Below are 15825 nucleotides of genomic sequence, written 5' to 3'. Positions count from 1 at the left end.
AATCTATTATTACTAAATCATTTTCTAACTTCAGAAAATTAATAATATTATTCAATTACCCAGTTTGTTTTCTTACAGCGATAAACAAAATATTTACAGTTTTTATGGGGACATTACACTTTTGGCCATACAATGTTATATCTTTCACGTTTCGAAAATACTTTATGGTAACTATAAATTATTATTATTATGTGTTTATCTCTCTCTCTCTCTCTCTCTCTCTCTCACACACACATATCCCCATGAAAATTAAATTATAAAATATTGATCAAAATTTAATTTGATTTTTTAGATTTCATATTTTTGCATTATATTACAATTAATTGTAAAAGTATTTTGAATGCCTTTAAATAAACATATTATAGTTTTTCCATTACATTGCCATTATTACATTATGAACAACTATCTTTAATTTCTAATCACTTAATTATTAAAAGAAATAACCTACATAGATAATTATACATACATTATATTTCATATGATAATTCATCATAAATTGTGATACTATAATATAATATTGATGAATGTATTGATATTGTCTTTGTTTAGATGAGATCTTTTAAGAGATTAAATGAGTGTTACATAGTAGCTAATATCTTAGTTTAAATATAGTTAAATTAAAGGAAAATTTAGAATCCAGTGAATTTAGGTTTCACTCATTGGTAAATTGAAGTATTTTGTTAATTGTAATTCGACATTGTGACTGTGAAGAATCCAATCCTAATAATGTCCTATCGTAATGATAATATTTTTGTTCAGAAAGTGGTCTAGAAAGTTTTACATTTTTGTAGAGTATATATATATATATATATGAGGGCAATTGTTCTTATATTGAATACATTCTTTATTTGTTGTTTGAATTGATAACCATTTTAATTTATTATTAGTATTTTTTTACTAATTTATTATTGATATGAAGTAAAATTATATAATTCTTTTACTATAATTTAACTTATTTGTCAAAATCTATTTCATTTTCACATGCTTAAACCAAATTTTGTAATAAAGAATAAATAACTACTTGATATAAATAGTGGTTTTTATTTTAAAAATAATTATATAATAATAAAATGAATCTATATTAATTTTTAAGTGTTTAATTATTTTGAATATATTAAAATAAAAATGTATGGTTTCAATCAATTTCCACTTCATTATTAATGGGTTTATCTCATTGTATTTGTTTATAAATACAATTATTTAATTTGATTTTAAACGGTTAACTAATGATATTTATTAACTTTCAATTTGTTATTTAATAATATTTATGATAAAAATAATTTAAATATTATAAAATAATTAAGTTACATTTTAAGTAATGAATGGTTAATAACATTTCAGAAAAATGTAAATTGATATATGAAACTGAAAAATTAAATTTTGGTGGGTAGTAACCACTAAAACGTTTGCACAGTTAAATTTTTACTGCTCATTAAATCCGCACATTTTCATTTTTACTTCTACTTATTAAAGTGTTGAAGAAAACATAAACCATGGTGATGAGTTGTTTTCAAGGATTTTAATTTTTTGTAGTTTATTATGAAATTTAACAATGAGAAATCTAAAAGTATCTAAAAATCAGAGCATAAATGTTGCATATGAATCCAAAAAGTAAGGAAGAAAAATATAGGTAATTATCTACAAGGCATTGTGTTGTGCAAATGTTACAATAACAATCATTACATAATAAGACCTGAACAAATCATATTGCAAATAAATAATTTTAAATATTAACAAAAGATAATGAAATTTAATCCATAATGTTAAATATGGAGAAACTTCAAATTTTTTTTTTGATAAAAAACCAAGTAACACAGAAAAATAGAATATGTGATGAAAAATGATATATTAAATATTAATAAAAATATTAAAAACATAAACCTAATATAATTTTTTTATAAACCATTTTTAAAATTATTACTTTATTTTCTATTCTTTTCATATAAATCCATCAAATAAGTTAATAAATTTTACAATGAATCAAAAAATCAATATAAACAATTTTTAATTTCAAAACGAGTATAGATATATGTTAAGCCCCAATTATCAAGTGTTGGGAAAATCAAACATGTTCAAGTGTAAGTATTTTTTAGGATGCAAAATTTGAAGAAAAATTGATCCCATACTCTTCATAGATGAGTTAATATATATATATATATATAAAAAGTGAAAAGATAATTTTTTTTTTTTAATTTCAATTACTTTATCTCTATATAAAATTATGTTAGTGATTTTTAAATTTTTTTTATCATTCATATATATATATATAATAAAAAATACATATGAATGGAATACACAATAAATTACATATCTTCGCATTAAATTATAATATCAATATTATTATTTTTAGATATCACATATCAACCAAATAAATAATAAAAAATTACACCTTTCTTATATTCAAGAATAAAATTAAATTCCTCGTGGAATTGATCACTGTCTTAATAATAAAATGCTATATTTCTTTTATGTTCTATTCAAATTTCCCATCTTGCAAACCAAAAAACATTTAATTTTTTTTTTTAATTTTCAGTTCTTTCGATATCGACATTCGATATTATTTTTATACACGATTTAAAAAATCAAGAAACTTAAAGAATAAGCGAACGACCTCCTGCACATCCTCATCAAATGAGCGAGCGGCCTCCTGCACATCCTCATCCAGATCAAACAACTTGCTTCTAGCCGGCCCATCATCATCCTGCTCAAACAGTTTGCTTGTAGCCAACCCATCCTCATCCTCAAACAAATCGCTTGCAGCGGGCCCATCCACCCCCGACAGCTCGCTTACATCCGGCCTATCGTCATCCAGCCCTATAGCTGGCCCATTATCATCCGGCTCAAATAGTTTGCTTATAGCCAACCCATCCTCATCCGGCTCAAACAGTTTGCTTATAGCCAACCCATCCTCCCCAGACGGCTTACTTAGATCCAGCCTATTGTTATCGAGCCCACGTGCCAGTGAAAATTTTTCTGTGATGAATTCCTCACAAACTTCTAAATCCTCCAATTCACTTGCACCAACAGAGAAATCCTCGGCAGCCTGCTCGACGGCGACTGGATATTTGGCGTCAACTAATAATCCCTCTTTCAGATTCATCAATACAATGCCCACCATTTTCTCGGCAAAGTCCCAATGGTCACTGAAAATGCAAACGAACTCAATCTGGTTAGTGAAAAATAGAACGAAAATTTATAAATCAAACAAATTAAGCCAGAAATAAGTAAATATACTTTTCCTTCATTTTGAATGTCAGGCCTTGAAGATATGAGGCTCGCGAGAGCGCATCCTCCCATCTTTTCGTCTTTTCCACGGGTTCTCTCCTTCTGTGCTTTTCAAAGGCCTTCTGATAACATCCTTTCTCGATGCGACGAAGAGACGCGGGATTAACGTCACAGAAGACAGGAATAAGCTTCCGTTTGGATTTGACAATGAGATCCAATTCATGCAAGCACCATTTCGATTCTGCATACCGCTTCGAAAATATCGCAATGTGAACAGAGGAACTTTGAATCGCTGTTTCAATTGCATATGAGAAATCAACTCCACAGGGAATCTCCTTTATATCGATGAAGACGCGCAGAGTGGGATCTTTAGTTTTGAGTTGATTATAAATTAAGCTGGCAAGGCTATTCTTGACGTCGGGTCCCCGGTGATTTATGAACACGTCGTAATGCATCCCAGAATTTTGCTTCATCATAGCTACCTTCAAAAAAAAAGGAAAAATACCATGACCTACAGATAGAAATAGAAATCGATAGAAGCAGTGCAGTTTCATCATACCGAGCTTGGGAAAAGGGAAAAAATATCATGGCCTACAGATAGAAATAGAGATCGATCGAAGCAATGCGAAAAAATGAACCGAAATGAGTAAAGACCCAGGACAACCGAGAGAGATCGATTAAGAAATGTGGAAAAATGAGCAAAGAACCAGGATGGTATTTTAAGTGGGTTTTGGCCATGGATAGATAAAAGCGTATACAACAACTAATTGGAAAAAGGGTCTGTGAGGAGCTCATGTTGCTGTATGTTAAGCTGCTGTCTATATAATAATATCTGGCGTTGTCAAGGGAGTGTCAAATTTGCAAATTATTATTTTATTTTATTTTTTTACAAAAATTTGAGAGAACGAGTGTTTGACTTCTGTTTTTATGGTGGAAATAATTTTTTTATGGTTTGATAACTGTAATCCAAATTTTCGAAAAAAATCTTCCAAATTTTAATAATATTGATAATTTTCCTGGAAAATATACACAGATCAGACTACACTTAATAATATTCTTTTTGACTCGATATCAAGGTACCAAGCCTCAACCAAGGGAAAACTTGGGATGACGATTATTACAAGTAGTTGGAATTGAATACGTATTGCTTAATAAACTTAAGAAAGCGACGAGTAGTGGAAATTGAATACATATTAGTTAAATGTTTTATCAATGAACTGCATTAATTGCTAGTTGAGAGACTTTCATAAGACGAGTAGTTGGAATTGAATACATATCGGTGAGATGTTTTATCAACTAAATGCATTAATGGCTAGTTGAGAGACTTTCATAAGACGAGTAGTTGGAATTGAATACATATCGGTGAGATGTTTTATCAACTAAATGCATTAATGGCTAGTTGAGAGATTTTTATTAGTTAATTACATTAGAGATTTTGTAATGTTTTATTTAATTATTTGATATAGCTAACATAAAATAAAATAAAAAAATTAATAATTATATTTATTTCTATAATTATAATTATAATTAATAATTAAATTAATTTAGGGTTTTTAAAATTTAAATTTTTTTAGAGTGTAGAGAGATTCCATCTTTCTCGTCTCTAGATTGAAAGTTAAAATGAATCTATGTGCATAGGAATTGATGTTTGTAGGTAGCAACTGAAGAAGAGTGATAGTGGATCATAGCTTGGAAGTTGTGACAAACAGAACAAGTGAAAAAAATTGTGGCAGAAGAACCTTGTAGTAGAGGAAGTTCTCAAAATAAGTAAACCAAGTAAGTGCAACAGGCAAAGGATTAGAGGAGTGCTTGAGAATTTTCTAAGGAGAGAACCAAAGAAAATACCAAAAGGTCAAGTTAGTAAAGAAAACTTGATGAGGTATTGAGTAGCAAGAAGAGGAGACTTGCTACAGAGGAGAGGCTTGGTTGCAGTTCACTGTTGAGCATGGAGAAGCTCACAAAGTTAGAGAAAATGATGACCACAAAGGGTCATTACAAAGGTTTAGGTGAAAGCCACATGAGAAGGAAAGAAGATGTCAAGGCAAATGACATAAAGAGGAAGTTGAGTGATGAGGAGTTTGATAGGGAACTCTTGAGATTAAAGTACAACTGAATGTACTTATGGAGCGGCTACAGAAACATGAGGAAGCCCATAAATGTGGATGGATTTTTAAGAAGAAATTTAAATGGTGAGTTAAATAATTGTTTGCAAGAAAGTTACGGAAGAAGATGAGGCACATGATAAGAACTTGGTTGAAAGAAGGGGAACTCAAGGTAGTTGAATACGAGGCAGAAAAAGTTCACTATTGTGACCCAGAGAAAGGGCCATTGCATGGAGAGAATAAGGATGAAACAATGGATGAGATCCAAGATGCTCATATTTTTAAAACTAATGAATTTTCTGTGGATGCAGGTATGGAAGATGGTGGACAATTACCTACAACTGTCACAAAATTAGAGGAAATGCAGAATGAAAATTTTGTTACAAGTAATAAAGGTGAAGGAGGACAGAACTCTTACTTTGTTCTAAGCCACGATGAAGAACAACACTTAAATGCATCGCTTGTGAAAGGAGGTACAAAGAGGAATGATGAACATGAAGTTGTGATTAGGGAGATAGAATCTATGTTATTTCCTGAAAATGAAATCTAGCCTCGCATACAACAATCAAAACAATTTTTTAGAGATTTTAAGGAAGAGATGACATTTTTGGAAAGTTGTTTGGCAAGAGATGAAGGTTGCATAGAGGTGACAGAGTTAGTTGGTTTGGAGAAAAATATTAGTGTTTCATACAACAATATCATGCCTAAAAAGAAGATGCAACCAACAGAAGTTGACAACAAGCTTCAGTCAAGAAACAAATTCGACAAAGAGATTGATGAGTTGTGGAAAATTATGCAGTAATATTCCAAGAGAATGAACGAAAAGGAGAAGAAAACATTCAGTCAGAGAATGCAGTCACCTGAGAGAAATTATGTTAGCAAATTAATTGGACAACAACAAAATAAAGTATGGGACAAAGGAAGAATGAGTAAATGAATTTTTTTCCTTGGAAATGATCAGTTACAATTTAAAGTTTGGGATCGTGGAGGAGTTTTTACATTGTTACAAAAAAGTGACAGACCTCATAGATAGGATTCTATGAATAGTTTTCTACCTTGGGTGAGCATTTAGGTGTATCTTCAAAAAGGAAATTTCCAAAAGTCCTACAAAAAAGTCTAGAACTTATAAAAGCTAGAAAAATCTCTAGGATTTCTAAATTATGTAAAATCTCTAGAAGAATGTGGTAGTTAGGATAGGATTAATTTTGGAAATATGGAAGGTGTCATAAAAATCCATCTTTGTCGATTTTTCCCTTATACAAGTCCAAAAGTGGATCTGAACCCACGAGGTTCATTGAATATAATCTCTGTATATATTAATCATAAATGTATAATGAAAAAAAGTGTGTGAGTATGGGGGAGGTGTGAAGTATGAGTAAATGGCCAATGATAATCAGACTAATATTATATTGTAAATTTTTTCGTCTTAATGAAATATATCTGGATTTTTTAGTGTAATTGTTGTGTGTGTTTTTAGATTTGTGGATTAGAATTTGCAAGCAGTTACAACTTTCATCACCATCTTTCCCTTTTTCTTCGGTCAACCTGCTTCATAGACCTTATGTTTTTATTGGGGTTGATAAGTATATAATACATAGCCTCATCATTAGATATTTTTTATGTTTTCTAGTCATATTTTCTGGTCAACTTTGTCTAAAATCTGGTGGAGATTTTTTGGAATGATATATTTGAGCTATAAAGTTAACATAATTTGAGTGCCTAGAGGTGTTTGAGCCTAATGAATCCATTTAGACATTTGAAAACACATTTTAAATAGTGAAAATCAAACCTTTTATAAAAAATAAAAATAAAAATTCATCGCCAAATTTAGGCCAAAAATTAAAAAAGTCAAACGTGTAATGGTTAGACTGCCGCACAATACACTTGCGTTTATGATTTTTTAATAATCTAATTTAGTTTATTTATGTTCTTATTAATAATAAGAATAACTTAATGAAAGTAACAAACTACCTGAAAAAATTAGGTGTGACGGTTCATAATGTATAATTGTTGCTTGAAACCTAATAATGAGGATCCTAGATATCAGAGCAATATCAGAAAAGAATATTGTTATACCATCCCATTTCTTGTTTAGGAGGTCTCTATGAAACTCGACGACCTAATTCGATACAACTCTCACCTTGAACTTCATTGTCATTGCAGAAGGCTGTTGCTAATGTCGTCTCGCCATAATCGATGCGGTTTTTCATAATCCTTTGCGACGACTTTAAAATTTCAGGCTTAAGATTCTGATGTTCAGCGTCCAAATTTGCATTCTGAGCAAGAAAAAATCGTCTGTTTTGTATTATGTTAAAAACAGTACATAATTATGAAGGACAAATAGTCCTCATAAACCCTGTGGTTTCCACAACATGACTACATGGGGTAGAAAAATTTTCTACAGCCATACAACTGAATTGTAAATTACAATATACAACAATAGTGGAGCTAAGTTCTCTCTGTCATAATTGCAAATTTATCAAAAAAATTCCAAGAGATGTTATATGCTTATGGAAATGTCTGAAGACATTTACATATTGTGAAAATCATTGCCATACAATAGTCATTCCACATGTGTTTTCTTTACAGTATCTGATACAAAATTTGTACAAAATTTTAAACAAAAACAAAAAGAAACAAGGTTGTTTTGAACTTATCTATGTTGGGGTTCTGCCTTTTTTATACGGTCTTCGGAGACCTATCCCGACAGCTTTAGCCTTTCTACTTCTGTCTCGTCTTCTCCCATTTTGATCATGATGTACATATCTTCTTCTGTGGCTATAATTCCTTTCTTCGATAAATCATCCGCTATTTTGTTATGTGTCTTGTTGATGTGCTGAATGGGTGAGCTTTGAAGGGATTTCCATATGTTTTTTATCTGTCTCATCCAGCCTTGTAGGGAGACCTGTTGGATATTGTGCTTTCCATTTACATGATCTATTAAACATTTGGAGTCCCCAAAAATTTGTACTCGGGGGAAATCCAAAAACTTAATAAACCATAATAAGCCCCAAAGAGCTACAGCTTCTGCCTTCATGCTTGTTCCTTCTTCCCCATACCAGTGTACATGGAATTCTTGTTCTTCTGACATCTTTAAGTAAAAATTTCTCCCACATCTTCCTCCTTGAGTCACCCTGTCAAAAAAACCCACTGGGTAATTGTTGATCTGAAGGTTTTCCTTCTCTTTCTTCTTTTTTCCTGCTATCTACATTCTGTTCTACTACAACCCACTGCTCTATGAGGTCATAAATTTTGTTTTCTCCTTCTCTAAATGAATCAAAAACTAGTTGGTTCCTTCTTTTCCAAATTTCCCAGAAAACAACCAAAGTGAGCAGCCTCCTACATTTACTCTGATTGCTCCACCATTTTAAGCATTCCTCTATTGAGGTAAACTGAATAAAGGGAATCTATAGCTTACTGGTGAAATGTTTCTAGATGTTAACAAATTTGTGACAGTGTAGAAAAAGGTGTTCATTATCCTCTGAATTTTGCCTGCATAGATAGCATATCCCTGGACCATGGTGGTTCTTCTTTTGTAAGTTTGACCATGTGAGATTCTTGTTTCACCACGTTAGCCAAAGAAAAACTACAATTTTTATTGGGATATTAATTTTCCAGAAGCTATAAAACCAACAGTCTTCTATATTCTGAATTTCCTTCTAGCAAATTTTGAGATAACAGTTCGCCACCTCTACATCTCCTGTAATCTTCTTTTTTCCAGCCCATGCAATACAGTCCCCTTTTCTATCATAACATAACCCTGCCTCCTTTAGATTTTTGACAAACTGTAGCCACTGTTGTTTATATTGATCAACAATATTCAGTTGGGAGGAGTCTAGCCAAATTGGAATGTTGCCATTCCAAGCACTGATCAGCTGACTGAGAACAAAAATGCCTCTTCTGTTCAGATGTTGAATCAGTTCCACTGTCCTTGGTGGCCTCTCATTTTCTCCTATAATGCAATCTTTTCCGAGCACAATTTTGTTTCCTGATCCAAAGAACCATGAGATATTTTGAAATAGAATATTCTTGACCCTTCTAAAGCTGTTCCAAATCTATGATCCACCTTTTTTCCCTATCACTCCTTGTCTTAACCAGAAGGAAAACTCCTTATTCATCATGTATTTAGATCAAATCAGCTTCCCCCATATGCCTTTACTATTGATGCCTCTCCATAATGACTTTAAAATAAGAGCCCATCCAAAAAACTTCAATTTTAGAACACCCCACCCTCCCAAAATTTTGGGTCTGGTGATCTTTTCCAACTTCACTAGATGATATTTGCACTTCCCATTTGCTCCAGACCATATATAGCTTGCCATTACTCTATTCAGAAGATTAATGATCATTTGAGGAATGCGAAATAAGTGTGCCCAGTAAATCCCCAGCTGAGTAAGAACTGACTGGGTGAGAATGATATGTCCTCCCACAGATAAACATCTGTGTTCCCAACCCTTAATATTCATATAAAATATTTCCACCAGCCACATCCAATCTGCATTTTTATAACTTCCTGGTTTTAATCGATACCCCAAATACTTCATGCCCTTGTCTATGATTTCTGCACTAACTCCAAAGAAGTTCTTGATATATGTGATATCGTCCTGGTTACAAGAGTCATATAGAATAATGGACTTCTGTTTATTTTGAAATAGTCCCATGGCTGTCCCAAACTTTTTTATGATTTGGGAAAGACAAAACCATTTAATCATGTTTATCATCCCCATCAACAGAATATCATCTACGAAAAAACTATGTGAAACTGCGACACGACTGCTAATTTTCATTGCTTCAAATTCTCCAATGGACACAACTTTTTTAATTTTTAAACTTAATCCGTCCATTGCCAGGATAAAAAGAAGAGGGGATAAAGCACATCCTTGTCTCAGTCCTCTACCAGCAACAAAAAAATTTGATGGGAATCTATTGATTATTACTGCATAGCGGACTGAAGACACACACCCCATGATCCATTCAGTCATATTTGGGTTTATGCCAATTTTAAATAATACCATTCTTAGGTATCCCCAATCTAAGAAATCATAAGCTTTTATTAGGTCAACCTTCATCACTGTTGCATTCATCTTTTTTGACTTAATACTGTGCATACATTCTTGTGCAACCGCCACTGCATCATGGATAATTCTATTATTTAAAAGACCATATTGCTTAGGGGAGATGAATTTAGATAGAGTAGACTTCAGTCTGTTGGCTATGATCTTAGAGATAATTTTATATGTTATATTACACAGTGATATTGGACGATAGTCCGCAAAGGTTTCTATCTCAGATTTCTTTGGGATAAGGGAGATATATGTGGAATTGAGATGAGGATGAATGAAGCCTTTTGTCCTGGATTCCTCCACCATTTGTATCAGGTCCTCCTGAAATATGTCTATGAAATGAGAAAAAAATTCTATTGTCCATCCATCTGGACCCAGACTCTTATCTCCTTTCATTGATTTTACTACTTGGATCAGTTCCTCCTCCTTAACCTCCTTAAACAACTCCTCATTGTCCTCTACATTAAACATTTGAGGATATTCTTCAATAGCCCACATCTGAGCATCCATATCCTCCATTTCCACTCTGTTATATGCATCCTTAAAATATGAAACCGCAAGGTCATAAATATCAGATTGCTTGTTATGATTGTTCCCTTCACCATCCTTTATCTGCCAAATTGAATTTTGTTTTCTCCTGTGGTTTGCAAAACGATGAAAAAACTTGGTATTTTTATCTCCTTCCTTGATCCATATTGCTCTTCTTGTCAACCTCCAGGTTGCTTCCCAAATTTGAAAAATTTTCTTTTTTTTCTAGTTCTAGAGTATGATTTTTTCCCCTAACTACAGGGGGAAGGATATGAGTAATCATTTGGTTTTGCAGGGATTTTAGTTCCTCCTCAATAATAGCCAAATCCCTTCTCAGTTCCACCTTCTTTCTCCTTTCCCATTTTTAACCTCTGCTTTAAGGAATCGAAGCCTGTTTATAAAACTTTCTGAGCTAGAAAAACCCTCCTCTGTACTTCTTTTTTCCTTCCAGAGTTCTTGGATAAAGGAATCAAAATTTGAGTCTTTTAGCCAAATTCGATTGAATTTGAAAGGAAAGCCATATCTTGTATCAGAATTATGCCAAAAAAGAGTGATTGGCCGATGGTCTGATACGAAGTTTTCTACAATAGAAGATTTGACATCCCCCAGTTTTCCTATCATGTTTTCTTGAACAAGAAATCTATCAAGTCTTTTGGCTATATATTTATTACCACTTCTTCCATTATCCCAAGTGGGAGCTATTTTGGGAGGCCAGACATCTATTAAGTTGTGTGTAAGGATGATTTCTCTTAACTTTTGTGCCATTTTATCTGCCACCCTAAATTGTCCCCACAGTTCTTCTATGTCTAAGGTACAATTTAGATCCCCTGCCAAAATCAGAGAGGGAGCATTTAGAATCCTTGATACCTCCACTATATCCCAAAACCTTTCCCTCTCTTTATAGGGGGCATACACATTGAGAATATGTAATCTTCTAGGGATACCTCTGATATGCCCAGTCATAAGAATACCCACTGTACATGAAAAAGCCTTTAGGTTTGCCCATCTTGGGTCCCAAAAAACAAAAAGTCCACTAGATCTACCATTGGCATCAATTGCCACTATATACCATTTTGGAAACATCCTCCTGAAGTACTCAACTGATTGGGAAGCAGTGTGCATTGTTTATTGGATGAGAATTATACTGGATTTAGAAAACATAAAAAGATCTCTTAGAGCGAGGAATTTTGGATGGGCCCCCAAACCCCTTATATTCAGTGATAGGATTGAGTTCATTTGAGCCTATTGGAGGGCATGCAAGCTCTAAGTGCCCTGGGAGAGATAGGAGATGAGATGGGAACATCAATGAGAGATGGCAAATTTTTCAGTGTAGTATGTGTTTGACGAGGGCGGCCTCTAAAATGTCTGATGCCCCTATTGTTTTTACGCCTCACAGTAATATTTCCTGTAGATGTTGGGCTGATTACAGGTGACCCAGAACCCTTAGGCTTATGTATTGTAAGCGATTTAAGGTCAAGAGTTTTCCTCTGAAGTAGGAAATCAAGGTCACTATCAAAAGAGTTATTTGGAGAGGATGCTGGAGAGAAATGAGCAGGTTCCTTTTCTTTGTCTTTTGGAGAATTTGGTTGTGTCACTGGAGAATTAAGCCTTCAGGCTTGTGTGTATGTAGCATATGAAGTTGAGGGGATGTCTATCATAGAATAATGCGATTGTAGTGGCATCTGAGGAAAGATTAGGGAAGAAAACAATTGGGATTTCTCCAAAATTTGAGTCAACAGCTAGATGAGAATCAGACTACTCTGACAGCGAGGATGAAGAATGAATTTGAATAGGAACAGGATCAAAAGTCTTTTTTATAACTGTGGGAGAAGGTTCAGAAAATATCTGATTTGAATGACTAGAATTACCTGAGCATGAAGATTTTCCTTTGGAATTGTTGGCATAGCCAGGACGAGGCGAAAAGCACTCTGACTTGTTTTCCTTTTGCATCCCTTGGTGACCCCCTTTGTGCTCCCACGATGACCACCATCCCCCCTTGCTTTGGGGCAATTTGCAATTAGGTGACCAGTTTGGTGATAGTTGAGGCATCGGAACAGAATTCCCCAGAAATCCAAACGCCGAGTGAGGTTGATATTTTCCCATTTTAGTTCAATGTGATCTCGGAAAGCCTCACCAAAGTCTTTTTCTATTAGGACCCATGCTATTCTCTTATCCCGAGCTCCTAGACAACAAGGATCGACGTAAACGAATTTACCGATGGCGTTTCCGATATCAGTAAAAACATCCTTGGTCCAAAATTCTAAAGGCAGTCCAGGTAATTTGACCCATATGAGTTTGTTCTTTGGTGTTTGTTTTAAGGGATTGAAAGACATACCAAGCATACATTGCCAAGAAGCCCTGATCCTTAACCCATGGCCTTCCTGTGATTTTTCTGAGGTCTTCTTCACTCAAGAAGTGAAAGTTATACCAACCTCCCATGAACTTCACCACCGTAGGAACATAGCCCAACAATATTTTCCACTTCTTGGCCAGCGACTGCCTCATCTTTGCTTCGTCAATTTCAGAAAAGTACCACCTTCCGACTAACACTCCCTTCTGAAGACTCGTAATACGATTGAGAAGCATGTTGTGACCAAATGAGAGAATAGGCACAGGGGCAGAAATTTTTATCGGACAATGTTTTCTACCACCCTTCCTTCCGCCACCTTTCTTCCCCCCTCATTATTATTTCGTGGCATCATACCAGGTTCCAACCACGAGTTACATCCATCCCGCAAGGTTGTCAGCCGAGGGGAAAGTGCCACCTACCTTATCATATTTTGGTTCGCGTGGCACTGTGACTCAGCCGCCACTGTGGCTTGAATAAATGCTTCATGAAGGGAAGTGTCAGATTCAAATGGGTCCATCCGCCTACGTGAATTACAGAGGAGTCCTTTCAACTTAAAACGCCTTCCCACCTATCTATGAAACATGTAAGCAATAAACAACAAGACCCATGTATCACCCCTCCTCGGATTCACCACTCTCAGGAAAGACGATGACACCAGATATATAATTGTCCAGCTAGGTACATTCCCATAGGAATATTTCCCGTGCCAACTGCAGGGAATGTCACGCCAACAATAAAGTATCTCTTGACCTCCAGCAGGCACCTCAGCACCCACGCCTAAACATACCTAGAATTTTCCGATTAAAAGGGAGTTAAACGTCGCCGAATCAGCCACAAGCTTTTAGAAATCTCCTAGGTATCCTCACTATCCTTGAAACAATAAAGATACACTTACAAGCAACGGGGCAGACGTCAGGCGAAAGGGACTGAGAGGTCGACAGTGGACACCCATCAACTCCAACCCAAGCCAGCTAATGGGAAACAGATTCATATATTAATAAAATGATTTGAATATAACCCAGGAAAGCCGTTAATCAAAATCCGATATAAAATCCTCCCGGAAAAACAGGTGAACCCAAAACCACTATCAAGGCGGTTTTGGACCTCTGGTCCCTCGCAACAACAGATACAATAACAGTCGTGGAAAAACCACCACCTGAAGCCTATTCTGATGGCGACGAACTTGCAGGGTTGAGAAACAGAGAATATGTTATTCCAGACAAACCACCATCGTCCCAGGGTCTGAGAAAGAAGTCCAATAGGAAAGAGTTGTGTAAAAGATGGGCACTCAAAACGCATTTGGGCTCTGGAAAGAGGTTAGGCCTTCATAAGACCGTTGTTCAGGAAGGAAGAAAGTGGACTTGGATAACATGAATAGGAAAACTTCCTATAGCCGACAATTTAGAGTCTTTAAAGAGATAAACGATAAATGCCCTAATAAAATCTTTAAAACCAACTAGGGGAAAACATAGGAATGTAAATTTTTCACTGAAATTCTCTACAAGATTTTACCCAAATATCTGTAAAACACCCTAGTTAAAATAGAAACCCCTTTTTCAATCTTCCCCGGCCCTGAAAAACAACATTTCCTGTGATTTAAAGCTTTAAATGGCAAGGGGACATACCTTTTCCTTGTTGCGCTGCAGCATTTTAGGATTCAGGTTCGATTCTGGTAACGTAGAGCAAAAATACCTTCTAGAGCCTACTTTTTTTTTTTGAAACGTCACCACTGGTTTAAACCCTTCTTCGTCCCTTTCGACCCTATCATCCCTTTGTGCTGAACCATGAAGAGGTATTTTGGACACCGTCAGGTGAGATGGGCAGCATACCAGGACCCGCCACCTCACTGAGGACAGTGATAAGCTCAGTGGGGATGCTATAGGGTTTACCTCTGTGAAATCGCTTTCCTTATGGCCGCCCAAGTGCAGGGAGCCAACCCCGTCCCGTGATTACCTGCACTGGAGAGCCGAGGGCCAACCCTGTGGCGTGATTACCTGAAGAGGGACGAGTCACTTCCTGAAAAATAAGTTTGTTGTGATAACAAATCCCCTCCCAATTTGTATTCTCATCAACAGTTTCACCAAAGAAAAGTGGCAAACCACTTGTCTCGAGGAATTCGACAATATACTAGTCAAAACGTTCAATTTCCTTTGCATGTTTATAAACCCAACAGAATTTCAGATGGCTAACCTTGGAAAATTTCTGAAGCAGCACCTTCCCCGTCTGCAACTTCTCATAGAAATCTTTGAGCAGCTTTTGTCCATCTTCCGGCAACTGGCATACACCAGTAGATTCGACCTCTATCAATATTTCGCGTTCTTCTTTACCACATCCTTAACTGCTGCCAACACTATAGAACTTCCCACCAGTTCCATTCCGATAGAACAGAGACATCACTTACAGTACCTCCTACCTCTATCAATATTTCGCGTTCTTCTTTACCACATCTTTAACTGCTGCCAGCAGCTCCTCCACTATAGAACTTCCCACCAGTTCCATTCCGATAGAACAGAGACATGACTCACAGTACCTCCTGACACTGACTCCTGACTCCTGA

General features: G+C 35.2%; 2 protein-coding genes across 2 annotated transcripts; both read right to left on the bottom strand.

Annotated features, from left to right (window-relative positions):
* Positions 1-2563: 2563 nt before the first annotated feature.
* On the bottom strand, positions 2564-3137 carry LOC149202023 (uncharacterized). Its single transcript, XM_089401444.1, has one exon. It carries the CDS (start codon positions 3116-3118, stop codon positions 2564-2566), a length of 555 nt encoding a protein of 184 aa, XP_089257570.1. The 5' UTR covers positions 3119-3137.
* A 72-nt stretch (positions 3138-3209) lies between these two features.
* LOC149202022 (toll/interleukin-1 receptor-like protein) lies at positions 3210-15608 on the bottom strand. The gene is made up of 3 exons (XM_089401443.1): positions 15459-15608; positions 14894-15262; positions 3210-3707 (listed from the first exon to the last, which is right to left on the bottom strand). The coding sequence occupies exons 2-3, from the start codon at positions 14915-14917 to the stop codon at positions 3210-3212; spliced, it is 522 nt and encodes a 173-aa protein (XP_089257569.1). The 5' UTR covers positions 14918-15262; positions 15459-15608.
* Between the last annotated feature and the right edge of the window lie 217 nt (positions 15609-15825).

The sequence above is a fragment of the Pinus tabuliformis genome, chromosome 2_1 (assembly GCF_031772625.1).
Source record: "Pinus tabuliformis cultivar Carrire ecotype Pingquan chromosome 2_1, CPIR1, whole genome shotgun sequence".
NCBI lineage: Eukaryota > Viridiplantae > Streptophyta > Pinopsida > Pinales > Pinaceae > Pinus > Pinus tabuliformis.
The sequence above is the reverse complement of the archived record's forward strand: the minus strand, read 5'-3'. Positions and strand labels throughout refer to the sequence as shown.